The sequence below is a fragment of the Danio rerio genome, chromosome 3 (assembly GCF_049306965.1).
Source record: "Danio rerio strain Tuebingen ecotype United States chromosome 3, GRCz12tu, whole genome shotgun sequence".
Lineage (NCBI taxonomy): Eukaryota > Metazoa > Chordata > Actinopteri > Cypriniformes > Danionidae > Danio > Danio rerio.
In genome coordinates this window covers 14351677-14373936 of record NC_133178.1, presented here as the reverse complement: position 1 = coordinate 14373936, position 22260 = coordinate 14351677, and the positions used below count along the sequence as shown (strand labels likewise).

General features: G+C 36.2%; 2 protein-coding genes and 1 long non-coding RNA gene across 3 annotated transcripts in view; 2 read left to right on the top strand and 1 right to left on the bottom strand.

Moving 5' to 3' along the window:
• The window catches only part of LOC137490042 (uncharacterized), an 846477-nt gene that overhangs the window by 265954 nt on the left and 558263 nt on the right, over positions 1 to 22260 (top strand). The gene's annotated exons all lie outside the window — the stretch shown is intronic.
• Positions 1501 to 22159, top strand: LOC798483 (uncharacterized). The gene is made up of 5 exons (XM_001338888.9): positions 1501 to 1709; positions 4578 to 4911; positions 10667 to 10962; positions 13749 to 13881; positions 15897 to 22159. Exons 2-5 carry the CDS (start codon positions 4659 to 4661, stop codon positions 15911 to 15913), a joined length of 699 nt encoding a protein of 232 aa, XP_001338924.4. The 5' UTR covers positions 1501 to 1709; positions 4578 to 4658; the 3' UTR covers positions 15914 to 22159.
• The window catches only part of doc2a (double C2-like domains, alpha), a 208534-nt gene continuing 203334 nt past the window's right edge, over positions 17061 to 22260 (bottom strand). Inside the window, exon 13 of the transcript XR_012400880.1 lies at positions 17061 to 17147. The gene's annotated coding sequence lies outside the window, so the exon portion shown is untranslated. The remainder of the gene's footprint in view (positions 17148 to 22260) is intronic.

Sequence of the window (22260 nt, the reverse complement as noted above, 5' to 3'; positions counted from 1 at the left end):
GTACTCTGTTGAATAGTTGAATCCAGAATGGTTAAACCAGTCAAAATCTGTAACATTTTTACACATTTCTATTAGACTTACTATATTCATTTGTCAATATGTCCTGAATTGATTAACTGTGTGCACATTGAGAAACGTATAGATTATAAATCACTGGATTGGCCAGTGATCTAACATATCTCTAAAATAACATAATCTAATAGCATCTATAGTCATTTCACATAGTCATTAGAACTGTAATCAATTTACATAACAAAATACTGACTGGTACACTGTTATATTGGCAACATGGTTAAACATTTTGACTTGTCTGAGGACAATGGAGACTGATGTGTCCTTCAGATAACACTAATACATTTTTACAAATACTTAAACATTTAAGAGATTAACGAAAGATTTTGAAGGTAATATACATCAAGTGTGACTTGACTTGGTAGTACTGTTTGCGGAAATTGTTTGTAGAAACACTAATAGCCCTCGAGTTTTGTCTGTATTTCAGTGTTTGGCCACAAAACGGCGCTGTTATCCAGATGCTCTATGTGGTGAAGCATTTGACTCACTTTTGTGATTCGAATCATTAAGATCCGCGATTCAGCAAGATGAACTTATATCAGGGGTGGGCAAACTCGGTCCTGGAGGGCCGGTGTCCTGCACAGTTTAGCTCCAACTCTAATCAAACACACCTGCTTGTAGATTTCTAGTGATCTTGAAGACACTGATTGGCATGTTCAGGTGTTTTTGATTAGAGTTGGAGCTAAACTGTGCAGGACATATATATATATATATATATATATATACTATTTGTACATTGTCGTAATATCTTTCGGGAGCAGGCTGTGTCATATTTTATTCAACTTGCTGGTTGAATAAAAGTAACTTTAAGCCAGAATTTGCCTTTTATCAATACGCGTTGCATAATGGATCCCTTAAAACACAGGTGTCAAACTCAGTTTCAAAAGGGCCACAGCTCTGCACAGTTTAGTTCCAACCCTAATTAAACACACCTGATCAAACTAATTGAGTCCTTCAGGCTTGTTTGAAACCTACAGGTAAGTGTGTTGGAGCAGGGTTGGAACTAAACTGTGCTGGGCTTCGGCCCTCCAGTAATTGAGTTTGACACCTCTGGTCTAGGGGGTCGAATCGAGATCGCGATCTTTTTTCGATTAATTGTGCAGCTCTAAGTGACATTAATCTTAACAATCTGTTGTCATTTCTGATATTTGGCATTAAGAACAAGTGTGTTGGGGCAGGGTTGGAACTAAACTGTGCAGGGCTTCGGCCCTCCAGGAATTGAGTTTGACGTCCCTGCCTTAAAAAGACACTTAATTCAACCGACTCAAATGATTCGAGTCCCTAAGATGATTCAAAATCATCACTACTATCCAGAGCTTTCTGGATACAAGAAAACCTCACAAAAAAAAAAAAAAAACACGCGCTCAGCACCGAGTCGCGAGCACGCGCACACAGGTTCGCGCAGTGAGGGAGAAGAACAGCGGGCGCGAGTGTGAAACAGAACCGCAGTGGATCACATGCAGAAGAACAGCCCACGTTTATATTATAGTGATACAAAAAAGACACAAGATAGAATAAACTAATTCTTCATTCTGGTAAATCTCAATTCTGTAGCACCTCTTTAAACTTTCACGTGCCTGCGGATTTATTTCAATTCAAAATGAGAAGGATTATGCTGTTTTTCGCACTGGATTAAGGTGAGTTTACTTTAGATCTGCATGCTTACTGTTGTAGTTTGATTTGATTCTCGCATCATTTGCTGGATGTGGCTGTGTCACTTTTCTTACTGCTGTATTTTGTATGTGTGTGCGCTCTATAAACAGTATTTCCACTGAATTATGATTATCATTTGCCACGCGCGTGTAAAAGGCGCGCGTCCCATATGTGTGTGCGTGTGTGTGTTGTCTGCTCATCTCCAGACTGCTACCTCTTTCATTTTCAAAGAGTGAGACGGATGAAAGGGGAAAGTCATTGATGTAAGATTGATTGATGATCCAATCGATTCAAGCGATATGTTAAACGCAGCATGGTGCACGAGTCAGGTGCACTGTTTATTATGTGTTTGCTTGTCATAAATCAGAAAAGGTTTTAGTTGCAGATATGGGTGTGTCATTTGATGCTCTTTGTTTTTGTTCAGACACCGGTGGTCGTGTGGACTTTTAAGTACAGCATGTACTTCAAATCATAAATGCAACATGACTTATATTCATTAAAAATTATATATATGTTAAGGTTTTTAGTATAAGATTTGACAAAAAATCTAAATAATCTTGGGTGTGACTGAAAGAGGCTGTTTTATTGACACCAATATATAATATATATTGCTCTTCTATAAAATCTGTCATGTTTAAGATCTGAAAGCAGAGGAGGATTAGAGGATAGTACACTAATAAATCTGGCTGTGGTGCTTTATTATTTAATTTCTGCTCCTTGCTCAGAATGGATTCCTGCTCTGAAGCAGAGACATGTCGGCAGGTGAACAGGTGCAGGCTGAAATGTAAAAAACAGCCTCTTTGGTTTCAGCTCACTTGACATTACAGCATTGCAAGTTCCTGTTAGCACAGTGGCTTTGTATAGCTCAGTTAAAATATTGTGCTATTGTTTTTAGATATAATAATATTAGTTCAAACTGTGCCTTTGGGGTTTGATTATCAGTTTTTTTCAGCGGTAGGCGGTTTAGTTAGCAATTTGAAATAGAAATGATGAATTTCCCCTTCAAACGGGGGAAGACACAAATATTTGTGACAAATGAAGAAAAACCTTAATTGGCAGATCCAGTTCCAGTTCCAGTTATTTGTTATACATTTTTGAACATGTTTTAAGTTCAGCCATGTAGAATAGTTTTTATTACGTCATTTACACATACAGTTGAAGTCAGAATTATTAGCCCCCCTGTTTATTTTCCCCACCAATTTCTGTTTAACAGAGAGAACATTTCTGCAACACATTTCTAAACATAATAGTTTTTAAAACACATTTCTAATAACTGATTTATTTTATCTTTGTCACGATGACTGAATAATATTTGACTAGATATTTTTCAAGACACGTCTAGCTTAAAGTGACATTTAAAGGCTTAACTAGGTTAATTAGGTTAACTAGGCAGGTTAGGGTAATTAGGCAAGTTATTGTATAACCATGGTTTGTTCTGTAGACTATTGAAAAAAATGTAGCTTAAAGGGGCTAATAATTTTAAGGACCTTAAAATGTTTTTCAAAAAATTAAAAACTGCTTTTATTGAAGCCGGAATAAAACAAATAAGACTTTCTCCAGAAGAAAAAACATTATCAGACATACTGTGAAAATGTCCTTGCTCTGTTAAACATAATTTGGGAAATAGTTAAAAAAGAAAAAAAAAATAAAGGGGGCTGATAATTCTGACTTCAACTGTATGTAAATTACACTGAAAAAATTATTCACTAGATTTACTAACATTTTTTAAGGAAAGTGGTTGCAAACAATTTATATGGGCTGAATTTAAACAAACAAATTAAACTGAACACTAATTTAATTACATTTATTTTTTTGTTTAAATTTAGCTTGAATAAAATGTTTGCCGCCACTTTTTCCAATGATTCAGTTTTTCAGTGTACAATACAGTACAAAGGTTTTGGGCAAGTATGTTTTGTTAATGTTTTAAAATATGTTTCTTGGGCACACCCAATCAAAACGTATTTGTTTACAAAACTGATAAAATAGTGAAATAATTGATTATTGTTTTCAAAATGCAATTAATTTATTACATCTTTCAGTATCATGTGGGAATAACATTTTAAAATAATTAATGACAAAAAGTCAAGACAACAAAAGGTTTGTTAACACCCTTTGGATGGTCCATTTTAGTATTAGACTGTTGATACTGCTCATTCAACAGAAATTTAACTGACTGAAAGAAACTTTGCAAGTACATGTCAATTTACAATAATCCTAACCTCAACCTAACAGTCTACTTAATCTAATGAGAATTAGTTGGCATGTAGAGGCAATATTACTTAAATTCAACAAATGGACTATTTAAATAAAGTGTGAGCCCTGTTTTTATGTTGATTTAGCTTATTTTAATAATTAATCAGTTTTCAACAAAACAATTAAGTTCTACAAACTGAATAACCAAATATTTTTACTCCATTTGATTGATGTAATTTGAGATGACTAGACTACTAAATAAAAAAAATAATTAAATCAGCATGAATATTTTTACAGTGTGCTGCTTCAGAAATTATTCAAAAATGCTAAATGGATGCCTAAAGACTTTGTTCACCAAATAATTAATATGTTAGTTTACTCACCCTCAGGCCATCCAATATTCAGATGGCTTTTTCTCAGTAATTGAAAGGGTGTTATTGCTGATTCATTATATTAAAAATGAAAAGTCAACTGCTACTGGCATTTTAAAAATGCCTAAAAACTTATTACTAGCAGAACAGAATGAAAAATAATGTGGTTTTGGTTTTGTTCGTCAGCAAAATACGTTTCTATTATCGATGATGAAAATACCTTCATTATTTACTTGTACATCAATTTAAGTGATGCCTTACATGTTTTCATTTGTTCTGATCCAACAGTTCTCAACCACTAAATTCCCACAGTTCATACGGACTAAACAAAACGCTTGATACATAAAAGTTCACACAAGCATCTTGGGAATGGATCCAAACCCTGACCCCAGCGTTCCCACTGCTGCCCCTGCAGAACAGCAACAACCAGAGCAAGAGACCAGCAGTCAGCAGCCGGGCACAGATACAGAGATCGCCGCCAACACCACTCAGCCGATCAAGAGTGAGCAACAAGATCCACCCCCTACCACAACACCTACCCCTGCTGTGGTAGACTCCGCCCACATTCAAGAAGCCCCACCCAAAGACCACCTGACAGTCATTGACGAGAACATGGAAACAAGTAAAGTGCTTTTTTGTTTTCAGAAGCATTTCTCATTGCGTTTGTTTACATTTAAATGTGAATTAATTTAGTTAAAAATGTATTTAATCATGTCGACCTGAAAAATCCAATGTCATTTGAAGACCACATGGCATCAAATCTAGAGTTTTGCAGATATCAGTCCATGTCTGCTGGATTTGAGGACATTTGTACGGCAAACCGTTTAATTTTAATATTAAGTTTTAGGACTGCACCAAATTGTCCACTGTTGAAAACTATTAGTTGGAAAAAACATGATATATTTTACAGAACTTTCTTTTGTTTTAATTAATAGAAAGTTCAAGAGTATTTTTAATCTGTAACTGTGATTTTAAATAAATTTAAGGTCCACATTGTCAAACAAGGACAGACACAGAAGACCGCCAGAACACAATATGTGATTTCTTAGAAATTCCACAAGCAGAAAAGCATTGATTCAGCATGCTCAACTCTGATAAATGCCAACAAACAGAGTTAAAACATCCATTACTATCTGTTTGGTTTGAGTTTGCCTCGATGCATCCTTGTTGAATTCCAAAAAAAACCTAATCTAATTCAATATATATATATATATATATATAAACAGACATTTTTAACAGGGTTAGTCAAGCTATGAGGGTTTTTAATGATCAACCTAGTCCCACTGTGATGAACAAGCTGTGATGCAAAATGAGCTCTCAGCATTTTGTTTCATTAGTCTGCTTCAGTGTTAACCTTCCAACTGGCCTTAAAGAGACGGTTTACCCCAAATATGAACAACTCCACACCATTTACTTGCACTCAAGTGGTTCCATGACATCCACAGTAGGAACACAAAATTCTATGGTAGTCAATGGCTGCTTTTTTATAGTCAGATATTCAGAATGTTTCCTTTTGTGGCCAACAGAAGAAAGACATTCATGAAATATTTGAAAAACTTGAGGGTTAATTAACATTTTGTGTGAACTATACCTTTAATTCTAGGCCCAAATTTGGCCATAAACCAAGAATCAGACTGACAAAACCATTTTCCACTGCGTTATTTGATACGATTTCGTATTGCTTGGTTCTGTATTTCTCAGTTTGCATTTCCACTGCAGTTTAGTACTGCTTAAAGTTGATGAGATTATCCCTATAGTTGCTCACTTCAACAGTCATGACATCATCATAAAGACGACATGAACAAAGCCACAAAACAACCCACAATACAGAAACAACAGATGCTGCTGATGGATTGGTGTTTTTAAAGGGGTCGTTCACACAGAATGTGTTTGTCCTTTCCAACAAGCTACTTTTCTATTGTTTTCCAATGGTAACATGAACTTGATGGATGTGTTTGACCTTTCCGTTCATGTCTCGCATCTTCTGAACTGCTGCACATGTGAGCGCCGTGATTTTAAGATGCTGTGTCAAGTGGTAAAGTACAGATAGGACACAACTGCCGGCACTCACATCAATATAGCATCATTTTTATGACAATGTATAGCAATAATTAATATTTTTAGATTACTGTGAGGGTTGGGGTAGACATTAATAAAATACAATTTATTGTGTAATTTAATAAATAGAAAGTATTGTAGTTAACTTCCGGCTGCAAGCGTATCTCATTTAGCATCATCCATATCAAGCTGAAAGACTTAACTTTTACATGCAGTGCAGCTCATCTCTGTCAGCTCCAAAAGCAGTGAACCAATGAGAAGAGCTCGGAGGCGGGGCAATCGTTGCGAGCACCAGTTTATAGTAGAAAGTTGGCATGACAATTGTTTTATTTACTGTTATAATATGGCTGACGAGGCTCTCGATGTTAATTTATCAAGATACCCAGCAGGGCCGGAGTGGGACTGCTTTTCAGCCCTGGAGTTTCAAGCCTCAGACCGGCCCACCTCAGTTCACGACTGACTATATTAAAATAAGGTCATTTCCAATTCAGGTTCTAATGACACTATCACGTCTTTTTTTTTTAGAAAACAGCTGCTTTAAAACTTTAAATGTTCAACAACCCTAACAGTATTATATGTCTCAACAATAAAAATGAAAATAATAAGATACTCAGACAAGGATAAAAACCCGGGTCGGCAACGTTGTAATCTAACGTGCTAACCACTGTACCACAACAGTTGTACAATGAAAGGTGACTTATATCATTATTAACCTGCAGGCTGGTTATATATAAAAAGAGCAGAGCTGCGGTAAAATAATGAATAAGAAGACTGTGGTCAAGTAAATAAATAAATTAATTTAAAAAGTGTGACTGCTGAGAGCAACAGATTCTGGAGCTAGGGACACCGGCCCTCGCGGCCAAAAAACGGACCGGCCCACTGGGAATTCTCCCGGTCCTCCCGATTAGCCAATCCGGGCCTGATACCCAGAGTTATGTAATGTATCTTCATGTGCTTATCATATTGTTTTCCTACTTCTAATGAGTCTTTTATTGTGGTTATTACATTATGTCCATAATATTGCATCACATGGACCTTGCTATGTGCTTTTTAAAACCCATTCCTGAGTGCCATTTCAATCGTATTTAGAAGCAAAGACGCATTCAGTGTGAATGAGCCATTAAACAGTGGCTGCTGCTGCTAACTATTGGTTTGGTTGGCAACTGTTAACTATTAAACAGCTTAACTGCAAATTATTGAGCTGGTTTGGTGTTGCAAATCCAGATGCAAACTAGTAATGATTATCTCTTACTTATCAGCAGTGTGTTTATGCCATATTCTAGTAGCGATACAGCTCACCTATAAGGAGGTACTAAAAAAGCATTATGTACTACTAGGTATCAAATGCATAGAAAAGTGAGCCATTCCGAACCAAACTGCACAATGCAGTGGAAAAGTCCCTATAAAGCGATTTAGAGTCTACTTTCACTCCTTTTCCAGCTTTTGCACCCTCCCCCTCTCTCTTTTCTTTTTCTCAACCGGCAGATGAGTCAGATGCTCGGTTACCCTCTACCAACACAAAATCAGATTCTGTGCCTCTACAATCTCAATTTGGATTTCTTTTAAAAGTGCAGGTCATACGGGTTTTTAAACATATATTATTTCCAGTTTATCTTGTAGCTGTCCTTCAGTGCAAAGTTGATTGTCAAAAAAATGATAAAGTTATTGTCAGTTAGCTGTAAATCACTCTAATGAGTCATTATATGTATATACTGTATCTACTTATATACTGATCTACAGTATATGAATAACTAGCTACTGTCAGTGAAATATGAATATGGCCATTTCATTTTTGAAATAAAATAGATACAGAAAGTCCTAAACAGATTTAAAATGATTGTTAAATTATATGCCTTATGTAATTATTTCCAATTTCCAAATTTACTTTGACTTTAATTGGAGACAATATAAACACAAAATATTTCATGTTTTGTCTGGTCAACTTCATTTCATTTGTAAATCTATACGTCCTTTCCTGTCATTCAGACCTGCAACACAATCCCCCCAAAAAAAGTTTAGACGGAAGCAGTTTAGGGCTAGTAATCAGGTAAATTGGTTAAATAATGATGTTATTTGAAACAGGTGATCTCAAGAGGTGATTGTATTTATGATTTGGAACAAAAAAAGGCTTGGGGTCTAGTCCTTTAGGTTTGCCAACAAATACGTGAGAAAATTATTAAAATTATATGCATCATGTAATTATAATGTTTTCTGACCTTAGAGATGCATGATTTTGCGGACTCCAATACAATATCAGAAGACACTTTAAAATGCATTTTAAATAAAACATTCTGGGTTGTCAAAACTCAAACATGAACAAACCGACTGTTAAGTAAAAAAGTGTAATTATAATTTAATTGAAAAAATAAAATTGTTTATATTTGAGACAAAATTGGGTTACAACAACAAAGCATTTTTTAATTGACCATATGCCTTGCTCTTTAAAAATATACAGGCTGTAATATAGTAGGACTTCACAATATATTATTTCAGCATCAATTTTGCAATGTGCACGTGGGGAAAAAGGAAGTTATTTTTTATTACTTTTATGTCTTTTTTATTAGAAATAATGATTTAGACTGAAATGATAAAACTGAAAAATGTTTAGACTAACAACAGATTAATCAATCTTTTTTCTTTTGTATGATACCATATTTTAACCAAACATACTTCTCCATACTTCTTAAGGCTGATTTATACTTCTGCGTCAAACACCGGCGTATGCTACGGCGCTGACGCATAGTCCTTCGCCGTGGCCGTCGCCGTCACTGACGTGCACCTCTCAAAAAATGTAACTACACGTCGCAACAACGCGTAGCGCAAGCTCTGTGATTGGTCGGCTTGGTAGCGCTGACGAGTCGGGGTGGGACCGAGAGCCGCGCGAATGGCGTGAACCCAATGTAGCGACTGTTTACAAGTGTGGAGTCCTGTGAAGGAGCTCTGGATGGAAAGTTTTGTTTTGTGTCTACCTCATAGTTAAAGTTGCTGCACGTCCGCCGGTTCCTGCCTCAAAATTAGCGAGTTTGAGCCACTTGTACATCCCAGAAGTGTTCAGGAAAAGCAAAAAAGCAGCGAAGAAACTCGACACGGAGGAACATTTACACCTCACTGCCAACTAGCGTTTCGGAAGTGTTAATGCAGACCCACAGAGACAGCGCGCAGAAGTAAAAATGCACAGCCACGCGCGTTGCCTGCGCCGTGGGTTACGGCGATCACTTGACGCAGAAGTATAAATCAGGCTTTAGAAGGAACTGTTGACAAGAGGGTAATAGCAGAAAAAGAATAAATATAGTGCAGGGGGCCTTGATCCAGACTTCGCTTCTGTCTAATAAAAAGTCTAGACATGTCACAAGGAGCTTGATGCTTGTATTAGTTATAAAATACATTAAAGGCATTTAACTGTTCAGTTGTGGTATGTAGAGAAGGGTTGCAGAAAGAGGAAGTGTGTTTGGGTGCAACAGCTAAAGGACTGCAGAATGACTGATAAGTGACGTCAAACCAAAACTCCATCTTTTAATACCAGTTGTGTATATATGCTGGAGTCAGGGAAATGTAAGTTAGTTGCAAACCTCCTGAATGTAATTCTTATGTTAAATTGGGAAAACGTAACCCACTTAGCTCTGTCATCGAACTATTCATTTGTATCTAATAAATTACTAATATTTTTGACATTAAAGAAAACTCTCCTGACCTCTTTTATTGAACACACATGGAATTAGCTAAATATTACAACATGCACATCTGCAAGATATGCAAAGTTGACTCTGAATTAGAGTTTACCAGAAGCTACAGAATCGTATTTTATTGCTGTATTTATACGAAATTTATGCAAAAACAAAAAAAATATTACTAAGATTTCATTTTTGTCTTGTTTCTAGTCAAATTATTTATATTTCAAAGCAAAATAAGGTAATTTTACTTGCCCCACTGGCAGATCATTTTGCTTGTTTTAAGGAAACGCTCTTAATTTTGACTTTTATTTCTACGTAAGTTTTATATTTTTCAATATTTTTCAATATTAAGTATCAATATTTTTACTTGATCTAAGAATTGTTTTAATACTTAGGCTGAAAACACCCAAAGGAAAGTAAGAAAATCATTTATTGCATTGTGATAATTTAATTTCTGTACCTTAATACTGTTCGATTTCCCAGAAAACCGTTGTTTTATAATCACTAGAGCACTGTATTCTGTATTAATGTTTCAAAATTAATATCAGTAAAAAAAAATATCGCAATATCAGATTTTTCCAATGCCATTCAGCCCTATAATTTAGACTCTTGTAATCTGCTTTCTCACGTTTCTCGCTCTCTCTTCAGGTAATGGTGTTTGCTCGGCTCCTAAGGACACTTCGCCGAGTGCTTCTTCCCCTCCTCGCCAGCTTCACGCCAAACCCAATCACGCGCACGCTAACGGCCGTGCCAGGCTGAGCAGCCGCTCTGGGTCAGTAAGTCATGCTGGGTCACCTCGACCGTCGCTCAGCCGTCAGCCCAGCGCAGCCACTGACGCTGGAGGAGACGGATCCAAACCCAACGACTTTCTGGTATGGGCAATTCTTGCCTGCCTCTGCCCTGTCTGGCCCATCAACATCGTAGGCTTGACCTTCTCAGTGATGGTGAGTGTGTTTGTGTGTTCAGGAGCTGTATGGATACAATTTCTGCAAAGTAAAAGCTGGTCACCTTTTCACTTCATTATGCAAAACAAGGCAAGTTTATATAGCATATTTCATACACTATGGTAATTTAAAGTGCTTTGCATAAACAAGAATAAAATAAACATGTAAAAGAAAATAAAAACAACTAGGAAAACAGATAGAAACTAATTAAAATGTGTTAAAACAGGTTATAAAAGAAAGAAAAAGGAAAGAAAGGCACAATAGTGCGATCTGTCAAACGTAGCACAGTGCTCATTCAGTAAAGGCACAGCTAAACAGATGTGTTTTCAGTCTTGATTTGAATGTGTCTTATGGTTGGAGCACATCTGATAATTTCTGGAAGCTGAAAGCAGTAGCTCAAGACTGATTCACCCTGCTTTGACTGAACTTTTGGAATTTCTAATTTACTTGATCCTAAAGATCTGAGTGATCTCTTAAGTTTGTATTCAGTGACCATATATGTAATGTATTGAGGTCCTTTAGGCCATTTAGTGATTTATAAACCAGTTATACTTTAAAACTATTATAAATGTAACTGGGAGACAGTGTAAAGACCTGAGGACAGGAGTGATGTGCTCTGATTTTCTGATTTTCTGCTCAGAATCCTGGCAGCAGCGTTCTGAATGAGCTGCAAGCAACTGTCTGACTGTTTTTGGAAAGGCCAGTTACAGTAATCCCCCCTGCTGCTGATAAAAGCATGAACAAGTTTCTCACAAGTCCTCACTGGCAACAAAGCATCTAAATCTTGCAATGTTTTTAAGATGATAGTATGCAGATTTAGTTACTGTTTGACATGACTACTGAAACTGCAAGAATCAACTGCAACAATCAACTCATGCAAGAATCAAGGAGAGAGAATTGGAGTAAAAAAAAGTAAAACATTTGTTACCGTTTTCGATAATCGCTTCTTATATGGTACAAAAATATTTTTTTCAATGATATTTTAAAGTAAAAAAAATTATTTTAAAAAAAATTATATATAATAATATATATATATATATATATATATATATAAAATATATATATATATATATATATATATATATATATATATATATATATATAATATACACACACACACACACACACACACACACACGCACACACACACACACATACATATATATGTGTTTGTGTGTTAGTGTGTATATGTACATATATGTGTGTGTGTGTGTGTGTGTGTGTGTGTATGAGCAATTCCAGCTTTATGGATGTGACATTTGCAGTAAAATCAGCAAAGAAAGTCTATGCTAACATTATATATTGAAACATCACTTTATATTTTTCAAAACAACTACCCACAGAGTTGTGGGAGCAGAAAAATATCAATCTGTAAACATTTTTTCTATTTTAAATTAGGAAAATAAGCATGCATTTTGGTTGTGACAAAAAAAGTCTGCAAGTTTACAGTATACAACATACTTTGCCGAAATTCTGTGAATTAAACTGCACAACCCAAAAGAAATAATGCTTATCAAAAGGATAAAAGTTAAATCACTATAGAAAAAACATGATTTACTTTATTCGATTTTACATTTTTGCATTTATAAGGAAAAAGCTTTACTATGGATTTGATGGATGTGAAATTGCCACTTGTGTGACTTTGGTAAATTAAATATAATTGGTTGAAAACATTGACAGAGACATTTTTGAGTCAATTTAAAGTACTGTTAAATACAAGTCTACACAAAAAACGAAGAAACGGTTTCACTATTTTGGCGAAAACCTCATTTTTTTCATGGCATGGTTGACATTTGCATAGACACACACACACACACACACACACACACACACACACACACACACACACACACACACACACACACACACACACACACACAGTTCAATATTCTCTGTAGAATACCTTAAATTAATATATCTGTGCATATACATTAGATTAGTCAGCTTCAAAGCTAAAAATTAAACTAATCTAACAAAATAACCTTTGTAAAAAAAATTGTATTACCAAAATTAATAGGTTGGGGGAAATAGTAAATAAGTTAATCAGGATTATTAAATAAATTTAAAACATGAAATTCAAAAGAAACATACAAACTAATCTACTAATTTGGTTGCAATTTTGTGGTTTGTACGTTTTTTTCAATATCTTGTTGAATTTAAATGTATTATCTTTCTATACCTAACAATGTTAGGTGACCAAACTTTTTAATAAATATAACTTCTGTTTAAATGCACGAGAAATTATTGGCTATATTCACTGGGAAATAGTTAAAAAGATTATAATTGTTTTATAGGAATACATAAAGATGTAATGCTTAATGCAAATCTTTATTTGATGTCTAAAATGTCTAAAGCCAGGGGGAAAAGGTTCCTCTTTACACACTGGGACTAGCACACTAACAAAAGAAATATCAGCAATATATATTCATATAGCTGCACATATTTTGTACATTTCTGTTACTAACAATTTTAGAGCACATTTCTTATAAATCTTTTTAATTTATTTTTATTTACAACAACACATACTTTGGATCTCCATTTACATTGAATTGAATTGAATTTAGTTGAATTGAACATTGTACTGTACAATGTCCTCGAAACACATTTTGAAATAATTTTGGTATACTTTTAATAAAAAAAAAAAAATTATTGAGCCTCATAATTACAAAATATATTTAAAATATATTTTAGCAAGATAAAAAAAAAATATTTTACTGTATTGGAATTATTGATTTTGCTTTTAGGCGTATTTCCTCTATTAACTGAACTTCTCTTTCCACTGTCAGTCTCGTAACAGCCTTCAGCAGGGTAATGTGGATGGTGCACGTCGTCTTGGCAAGAATGCAAAGATCCTGTCTATCGTGTCACTGGTGGGGGGGATTGTCATCATCGTTGTTACTATCGTCATCAACTGGGGCGGTAAGTATGCTTACCGTGAGTAAACAAGCATGTGAAACTGAGTGCAATCCTAGAGCTGATTTAATTTAGCCAACACAACTTCATTGAAAATATGTGCTTCAGCCTACATTTTTGTGAAACAAACAAAAAAAAGTATTTTAACATAGGAATGCAGATACTTAATTAAAATGAACGCTAGGGGGCAGTATATGCCAAGAACTTTTGTTCCTTTTTACACTATTGATATTTACAGAGGCATATTATTGATGAAAAAGGATTATTTACAGGCACAACACTAAATAAATACCACAAAGCAACTTAATGGTGTCTATGATTGTAAGTGAATTAGTTTGTGTATCTCCATATGCACGACTCTTTTGGCCAGTTTGCTCAGTAGCTCACCTTGTAAGTTGTTATCCTCAGGTTTGATTCCAGTAAAGCAAAAAAGAGATAAAAGTAATATAAAATCAAGGTAAAACTATGTGGTCGTAGTGCACTTTTCTTTTATGTTTGTTTTTTAAATCGAGATTGGTTGGGTTTAGGGAATAGTATAGGTCAGTGGTTCACTAGCTGATTTGACAAGCTCATGCACATGTACAAGAAGGACAAGTATATGAAATGTACAACAAAAATGTACCTTAAATGACATATTTCAGATTTGCAATAATGCAGACGGTGCCATCTAGTGGATTGGTCTTCTCAAATGTGCAACGAAATGTACTTTTTTGGCTGAGGCATGTATTTCTGGTGAGTCTGCGATGGGTTTAGATCAGTGTCAGATTGAAGCTGTAGACCACAGTCAGGATTAGATCTGATTATAGGTGAGATTGATTGTTAATGGATCTTGTTAGTTTGTTAGCCTGAGACCACTTCAGGGTCTGGATTAAAGATAAGGTATTTTTATTGTTAGTTGAATAAGTTAATTTCACAGCTCACTTGTTTAAACAGGGTATTATATCCTAAAAGATTTCTTGTTGGTTGAGGATTTTAAATATGACATGCTGTATATATTTATGTCCTACTTTAAGATTTCAGAAAACCCATTTATGCTTTATTAAAAATGTTTATCCACAGCCGCCCTCTATTTCATTATGGTTAAAGATTTATTAATATCATAAAAATGGCAACATTTTATTACTTATTTTGAACATCCTGGATATCCTGGAGGTAGTTTTGAGTTTGGATTAGTGGGTAATTCTTCTGTAATTCTAAGGGTGACTATACCAACTTGCAATAGATTATCATTATTATATAATTTTGATTGTATTATTATTTTTTTTGGATGTTACTGTACTCAGAAGAGTTCTTTGGAATGAGGATGTGGGGTTTGAATGTTATAAAATGTCAAATACAATATTTGCTTCAATACAAATTCTTTGCAAATACATAAATGAAAGGCTTGTTGTAACAATCAAAGGCTATTTAAATATACCCCCTGTGTTTTTACATCATACCACCGTAATCATGACCAAAAAAATAGCATTTAATAAAAATCTTTATAAATCTTAATTTATTTTGATATAGTGTCCATTTTTTTAAAAGGTTTATGCATCATTGTTGCATAAATTTGTTAACCCTCAATGAAAAACAAAAACAATCATTCATTCATTTTCCTTCGGCTTAGTCTCTAATTAATCAGAAGTCGCCACAGCGGAATGAACTACCAAAAAACAAAAACATTTTAATATTTAATATTCTAACCAACTTCATAAAATTTGTCAGGATAATTTCCTCCGGGTGTTCCAGTTTTCCTCACAGTCCAAAGACATGTGGTATAGCTGAATTGAATAAACTAAATTGGCCGTAGTGTATGTGTGTAAATGAGTGTGTTTGGGCGTTTCCCAGTACTGGGTTGCAGCTGGAGGGCCATCTGCTGCATAAAACATACTGGAATAGTTAGTAGTTCATTCTGCTGTGGTGACCCCTGGTAAATAAAGGAGCTAAGACAAAGGAAAATAAATGAATGAGTGATAACAGAGTGTTTATATGTATTTAAAGTTGTTATGTCTCAAACGAATTCTCTTCTTCTCTCTCAGTAATACTGAAGACCTGATGGCCATCAGAGTTCTTTAACCTCAACAGACCCCAGTGACCATCATTTCTTCATCATTCTTCTCTACATCTGATTGCTCTTGAATGCTTTTCCAGTTTGTTTTATTCTCGGTCTGAGAAGCTGAATGCTATCGTTACCTTCTATCATCTCAGAACTATCAAAAAAAAACCAACAACATTGATTCTTCATCTCTTCGAATGCCCTGGATCACGACCAAAGGCATGCATGTTTGTTTTTTCCTCTGTTTTTTTTAAACAAAGGAGATGATGTCAGCGAGGAGACCACCAACATGATCTCATTTCATTCGTCACAGGCCCCACGAGGATGTGAAGGAGGAGAAGAAGCAGAACGAAAACCATTGATCAGTTTATGAGACGTATTTTCATGCATAGGATCTCTCGGAAGCCAGAATCCATCCAGAAAAGATGGGATCGATTACATAAAACAGCAGATGGCTTCTGCATTGGCATCAACCCACAGATTTACTATTAAAGCTGCTCTCGGTTTTCATATTTCCTCCAAAACTGAGATTTTTTTCTTGGCTTAAACGTTTCTTATTGGACACACTGATTGTATCTAAGGTGTGAAAGAACTGCATCAGATCTTCGTTTTGTTCCCACACAGATATTACGATGCAGGTTATCACAAATAGATGGAAAAAAAAACCATGTATCAGAGACTGAAGGAGGGAGAGGTGAAGAGAAGGCGAGGCTGCGGTCTTTTGTTTCATACAGAAGGAGGGATAAAGAGAGAGAGAGAGAGAGGGATACAGGAGGAAAGGAGGGGCTTCAGATGAAAAGATACCCCAGAGATGAGGAGATGGAGGGAATGCAGTAGAGGGATCTGGGCGGCTTCTGATTGGCTAGCTCTGTGTGTGTGTGTGTGTGTGTGTGTGTGTGTGTGTGTGTGTGTGTGTTAGTGTGAAGAATCCAATACCGTGATTCTTTCCAACATGCCCTCCCTTCTTCCTTACAGCAGTGCTCAGCCAGATCCTTCAAGGCTAACAAAAAAAGACGAAGAAATCATTCATTCATTGTGTTTCTACTGTAATGTTTACAATAGAATCAGACTCTTGAACGTTATGGGATGTTTTACATGAGCTTACAAGCTGTTTGTTCGCATTTGTTTTAGGTTAACAGAATGATACCTGGATTATTCCTGGTCAGGCCACACACCACACACACACCAACTGTGCCAAATGTCAGAATCTTGCCAAGACTCCAGCTGTTTGTGACTGAAAGAGGAAACGAGCGCATGAATGCATATTAAGAAGGCATTTGTGTAGGGATGCACTGATTTTAACAAATCTAGCCCCATACTGATAATGCTGATTAGTTGACACTGACGAAAAATATTTGTAAAAGATCAATGTCGTTTTTATCTAAATCAGTGTTTCTTAACCACGTTCCTGGAGAAGCAACAGCACTGCACATTTGCATGCCTCCATACCCAAACCCACCTGAATCAGATCATCACCTTGTTAGCAGAAACTGATGCTGCGCCCCAATTTGCATACTTATACTTCGCCCTAAAAGTATGTTCTTTTTTTGTGGAGGAAAAGTATGTACTTTTGAGTGTGTAACAGAAGAGTATGCAAGCTTTGGGACATACTAATTCCTTGTTAATAAATCGTTGTCCACATTTCATATTCAGTTACCTACATTATTGGAGAAGCAGCAGCAGGATAATCTCACATTCACGCAGAGAAATCTCCTCAGGTCTTCTTTAGATAATTAAACAGAATTCATTCAGAAGTCCGAACATATCTTGACTTGACTTCACATTGTTGTTGTAGATGAAATATAACATGGAAATCGTGATTTAAATATGTTCCAGTTGGCTATATGTTGATTTTCAGGCATTCAAACAACTTTATGAAGCCTTTCTAATTGATCATTGGTCTTGTGCATCCGCCATGTTTGTAGTTTATTCACACTTTTTACCCGATTTTGTAGTTCTAATCAAATTTATGTCCAACGCGCACTGTATTGTGGGCAATATCATCGGTTAGAGTATGGATGGTTTGAATATTTAGGGAATAGTAAACCGTCCGGGAACCTTTGGCATACTCTTTCCAACATACTATGGTGTGGGATTTACTAATTCTATTTTCGAATACTTTTAGGATGGATGGTATGCGAATTGGGACACAGCATGAAAGACCTGAAATGGGTGTGACATACAAAGGAGATGTCCAAAACATGCAGTTCCGGTTTTCCTCCAGGAACGTGGTTGAGAAACACTGACTTAAATTAATGATATAAATAAAGACTAAAAGTACATTTAGGCTTGAAAATAATTGAGAAATTCTAAAATTGTCAAAATTGAGCATTTCTAAAGGGTTATTTAATGTTTTTTTAAAGATTAAGTGAGATGATTTTGATGATGTAAAGTAGTTTAAAATGATCTAAAATGTATTAAATGAGCAGACTGGATAAAAATAAAAACTGCAGATACTTTCAATATCATTTCAAATAGGATGACTGATAAATAAATAAATAAATAAATAAATAAATATTGAGCTAACTAATAGATTACAGATGACTCAGATGATTAGACTCCAATATCAGCTAAAAAGTCAAAAATACAAAATAAAAGAAATTAGGATTCATAATTTATTGCTCATACAATAAAAAAATAAATTATTGGCCCTTATGTGAAATTTTAATACATTTTTAACTAGCGCTGGGCCGATAAACGAAATCATATCCAAAGGCGACAAAATTTATGTCAATAACAATGATAAGTCCTGGATTTTTTTACTCTATATTGATCTAAGAGCGAAAAAATGTGCAGCAATGGGAGTCTAAAAGTGTGTTCATATCAGATGTAACAAATTTATTGGCTGAAAATATGTTATGCCATTTAATGCAGCCTCTAATATTTGTGGCTTCAGTCATTGCTGTGGTACTCTTTTAAATCTGGAAGCATTAACAAATGATATTGAAATATATATCATTATCGTTCAATATGGAAAATAATTATCGTGATTGCATTTTTGCCATATCACCCAGCCCTTTTTTTTTTTAACTATTTCCCAAGTGTTGTTTAACAGTGAAATGATTCTTAAACATAAGGGTTTTTAATAACTAATTTCTTTTTAATTTGCCTTGATGGCAGTACCTAATATTTCACCAGTCATTTTGCAAGATACTAGTATTCACCTTAACAAGGTTAACTATGTTAATCAGTTAATCTGGCAAGTCATTGGACAAGAGTAGTTTCTTCTGTAGCCAATTGGAGAGCTACATTTTAATATAACATTTTCAGTTTTAATTTTCAATATTTATTTAGTCCAGTCAAACTAAAAAGGAATTAGACTTTCTCCAGAAGAAAAAATATAATAGGAAAATATTGAACAAAAGAATTGAACAACATGCTCAATCACATAAACAATATCAGGAAAATTAACCATCCAACAGCAAATCTAAAAATAGGACCAAACTATAAATGTAAAAAAAAATCAGCCAACAACCAAATATGACTCCTATTATCATGCATCCCTTCATATATTTGTAATTATTTCACAGATACCATCACAAATCCCTCATTCTCATGACTTCAGGTTTCTCGCACACAGAATGTGATGATGTTTACAGTTTTTCCCAGAGACGAGGGCACTTCCTTACTCTTCTGAAATCAAGTACTCTTATTTTTTTACGAGGCAAAACCTTTGCTGTGTAGCACTTTGTAAATGTGCATCTTCCTCACTATCTAAGTGTTTTGGGTAGTGAGAGTCTGACATTTTTATGGCTTGCAGTGGGTTTGGTTTTCATGAACGGACGGGGCTACAGTCTTCATTTTAATACATTTCAGTTAGCCATCAAATATGAATGAGCGTAGCATGCACATTTGATCCATCTCGGCGTGCGGTCAGTGAATGCCAGCTTGACTTTTGTTCTCTTGAATAGTTCTGCTCAGCTATTTAAATTTAACCTGCAGCTTACACATTCACGCTTGTATATATATAGAGTATATACACAACGTATGTATATATGTGTCTGTACATATTTGAACCGCGTCTGGTGATCACAATCTCTCTTTCCGTGGGGATGAACAGTGTCCATAAAATGCAAATCTTGACTGTTAACACTGCAGTGCTTTCACAAATTTGATCACCGTTCAGTATTTTTTATTATTATCGGTGTGTATTTTGAGATCGCCCTCTCTGTTTTGTATGCCGTTTGTGCTTTGCTAAACATTTCGACTTTACAAGCATGTTTACACAGCGATTTCAGATGGCCTATGCTGCACAAGTGTGATAAATATATGAAGAAATGTTTCAGACACCAGCCGAGTTGTCCAATTCTCTGGGTTACAAATTCTACCTGCTGTTTAGAGTATATAGTATATATATATAAACATATATATGTGTCGATAATAAATGCGTTTTTGTGTTTCGCAAACATGCCATCCCATATAGAAATCTGATGGATACATAGCGGGGGAAGGTGCAACGGAGGCCGGCTAGCAAATTGCTATAAAGGTGACAGATGCTAGAGACCAAAGTCTTTAGACTCGTTGTTAGAGCAACCGACTCCAGTTCGATCCCAGCTCAGAATGGGATGTAGTAGGACCGATGGGTTACATGTGGGGGCTCGTCCGGGATGGGAGTGAGGTTTAGGGGGGTGAGTATAACGAAGGCCAGCTAGCGAAGTGTTATGCAAGTAATCCCATTCCTCTGACCTCTAAAGGTTCTCTAGCAACAGACGCTAAAGGTCTAGTCCTTAGCGCTCTTGTTAGAGCAACCAATGCCGATACAAAGAATCACCAGTTCAATTCCAGCTCAGATCGTAATGGATGTAGTAGGACCAGTGGGTTACACATGAGGGCTTGTCCGGGATGGGAGTGAGGTTTAGGGAGGTGAGTGTAACGAAGGCCAGATAGCGAAGTGTTATGCAGGTAATCCCACCCCTCTGACCTCATAAGGTGCCCTAGCGACAGACCCTAGAGGCCATTGTCTTTAGCCTCTTGTTAGAGCAACTGACTCCCATACAAAGAATCACCAGTTCAATCCCAGCTCAGATCGTGTTGGATGCAGTAGGACCAGTGGGTTACACATGAGGGCTTGTCCGGGATGGGAGTGAGGTTTAGGGAGGTGAGTGTAACGAAGGCCAGATAGCGAAGTGTTATGCAGGTAATCTCACCCCTCTGACCTCATAAGGTGCCCTAGCGACAGACCCTAGAGGCCATTGTCTTTAGCCTCTTGTTAGAGCAACTGACTCCCATACAAAGAATCACCAGTTCGATCCCAGCTCAGACCGGGATGGGTAAAGTAGGACCGGTGTTTTATATGTGGGGGCTCGTCCGGGATGAGAGTGAGGTTTAGGGGGTGAATGTAGCAGAGGCAGGCTAGTGACGTGCTATGCAGGTAAACCTCACTCCTCTGACCTTAAAAGGTGATTAGCAATGAACGCTAGGGGCCATGGACTTAGCTAACTTGTAAGAGGAACCGTCGTCCATGCAAAGTATTTCTGGTTCGATTCCTGCTCAGAACCGTATGGGTAAAGTAGGACTGGTGTTTTACTTTAGGGGGCTCGTCCGGGATGGGAGTAAGGTTTAGGGGTGTGACTGTAACAGAGGCTGACTAGCGAAGTGCTATGGAGGTAAACCTCACTCCTCTGACCTTAAAAGGTGCTCTAGCAACAGAGGCTAGAGGCCATGGTCTTTAGCCTCCTTGTTAGAGCAACCGACTCCCATACAAAGAATCTCTGGTTCGATCCCAGCTCAGACCGGAATAGGTGCAATAGGACCGATGGGACAATAAATGCTGCATGTTTAAGCAATTATTCCATTTGAAATGATGACAATAGTAATTATATTCATGTTTGTCATGTGTGACAGTGAAAATGCAACATCATCTCAACAATCCACATATAAATTATACAAGGGAAATCCAAATATGAACTTGTATATCATTTATGCGATTTGCATAAATCACCATACATCAGATTTCCATGTGGGTCTTGCCAATTTAACTGCATTTTGGTGAAAGCACCCGTGCTACTCAAGACTTTTTCCTCTGTGACATGAATAGATTTGAGAGGCATTATGATTACTCCGATTCTTGCTAATATAATCCTGAGTTTGTGCAGATCTGCCTGTGCATGCCTTAATGAATTGCTTTGGAACAACAATATGTGACGATGTACACTGTATCGGAAGCCAAGCGTTTGATAGGTCTTGCGGTATTGATGCTTATTCTGCTCTGTACTGACAGTGAATAAACTGACCCTCATTATGCCACTGCGGTGTGTTTGTTGTGTCGTTAAAAACACATTGTTAAACAATTATTTGCTCTCCGCCGGACACTCTTTCGCTCTATCACATACGTCTCCAGGACATTA

Bases quoted from the DNA above. Each gene is read 5' to 3' on its own strand.
- LOC798483 (XM_001338888.9), top strand. From the start codon at position 4,659: ATGGATCCAAACCCTGACCCCAGCGTTCCCACTGCTGCCCCTGCAGAA. The intron at 4,912-10,666 runs GTAAAGTGCTTT...CTCTCTCTTCAG, and splicing joins TGACGAGAACATGGAAACAA to GTAATGGTGTTTGCTCGGCT. The intron at 10,963-13,748 runs GTGAGTGTGTTT...TTCCACTGTCAG, and splicing joins GCTTGACCTTCTCAGTGATG to TCTCGTAACAGCCTTCAGCA.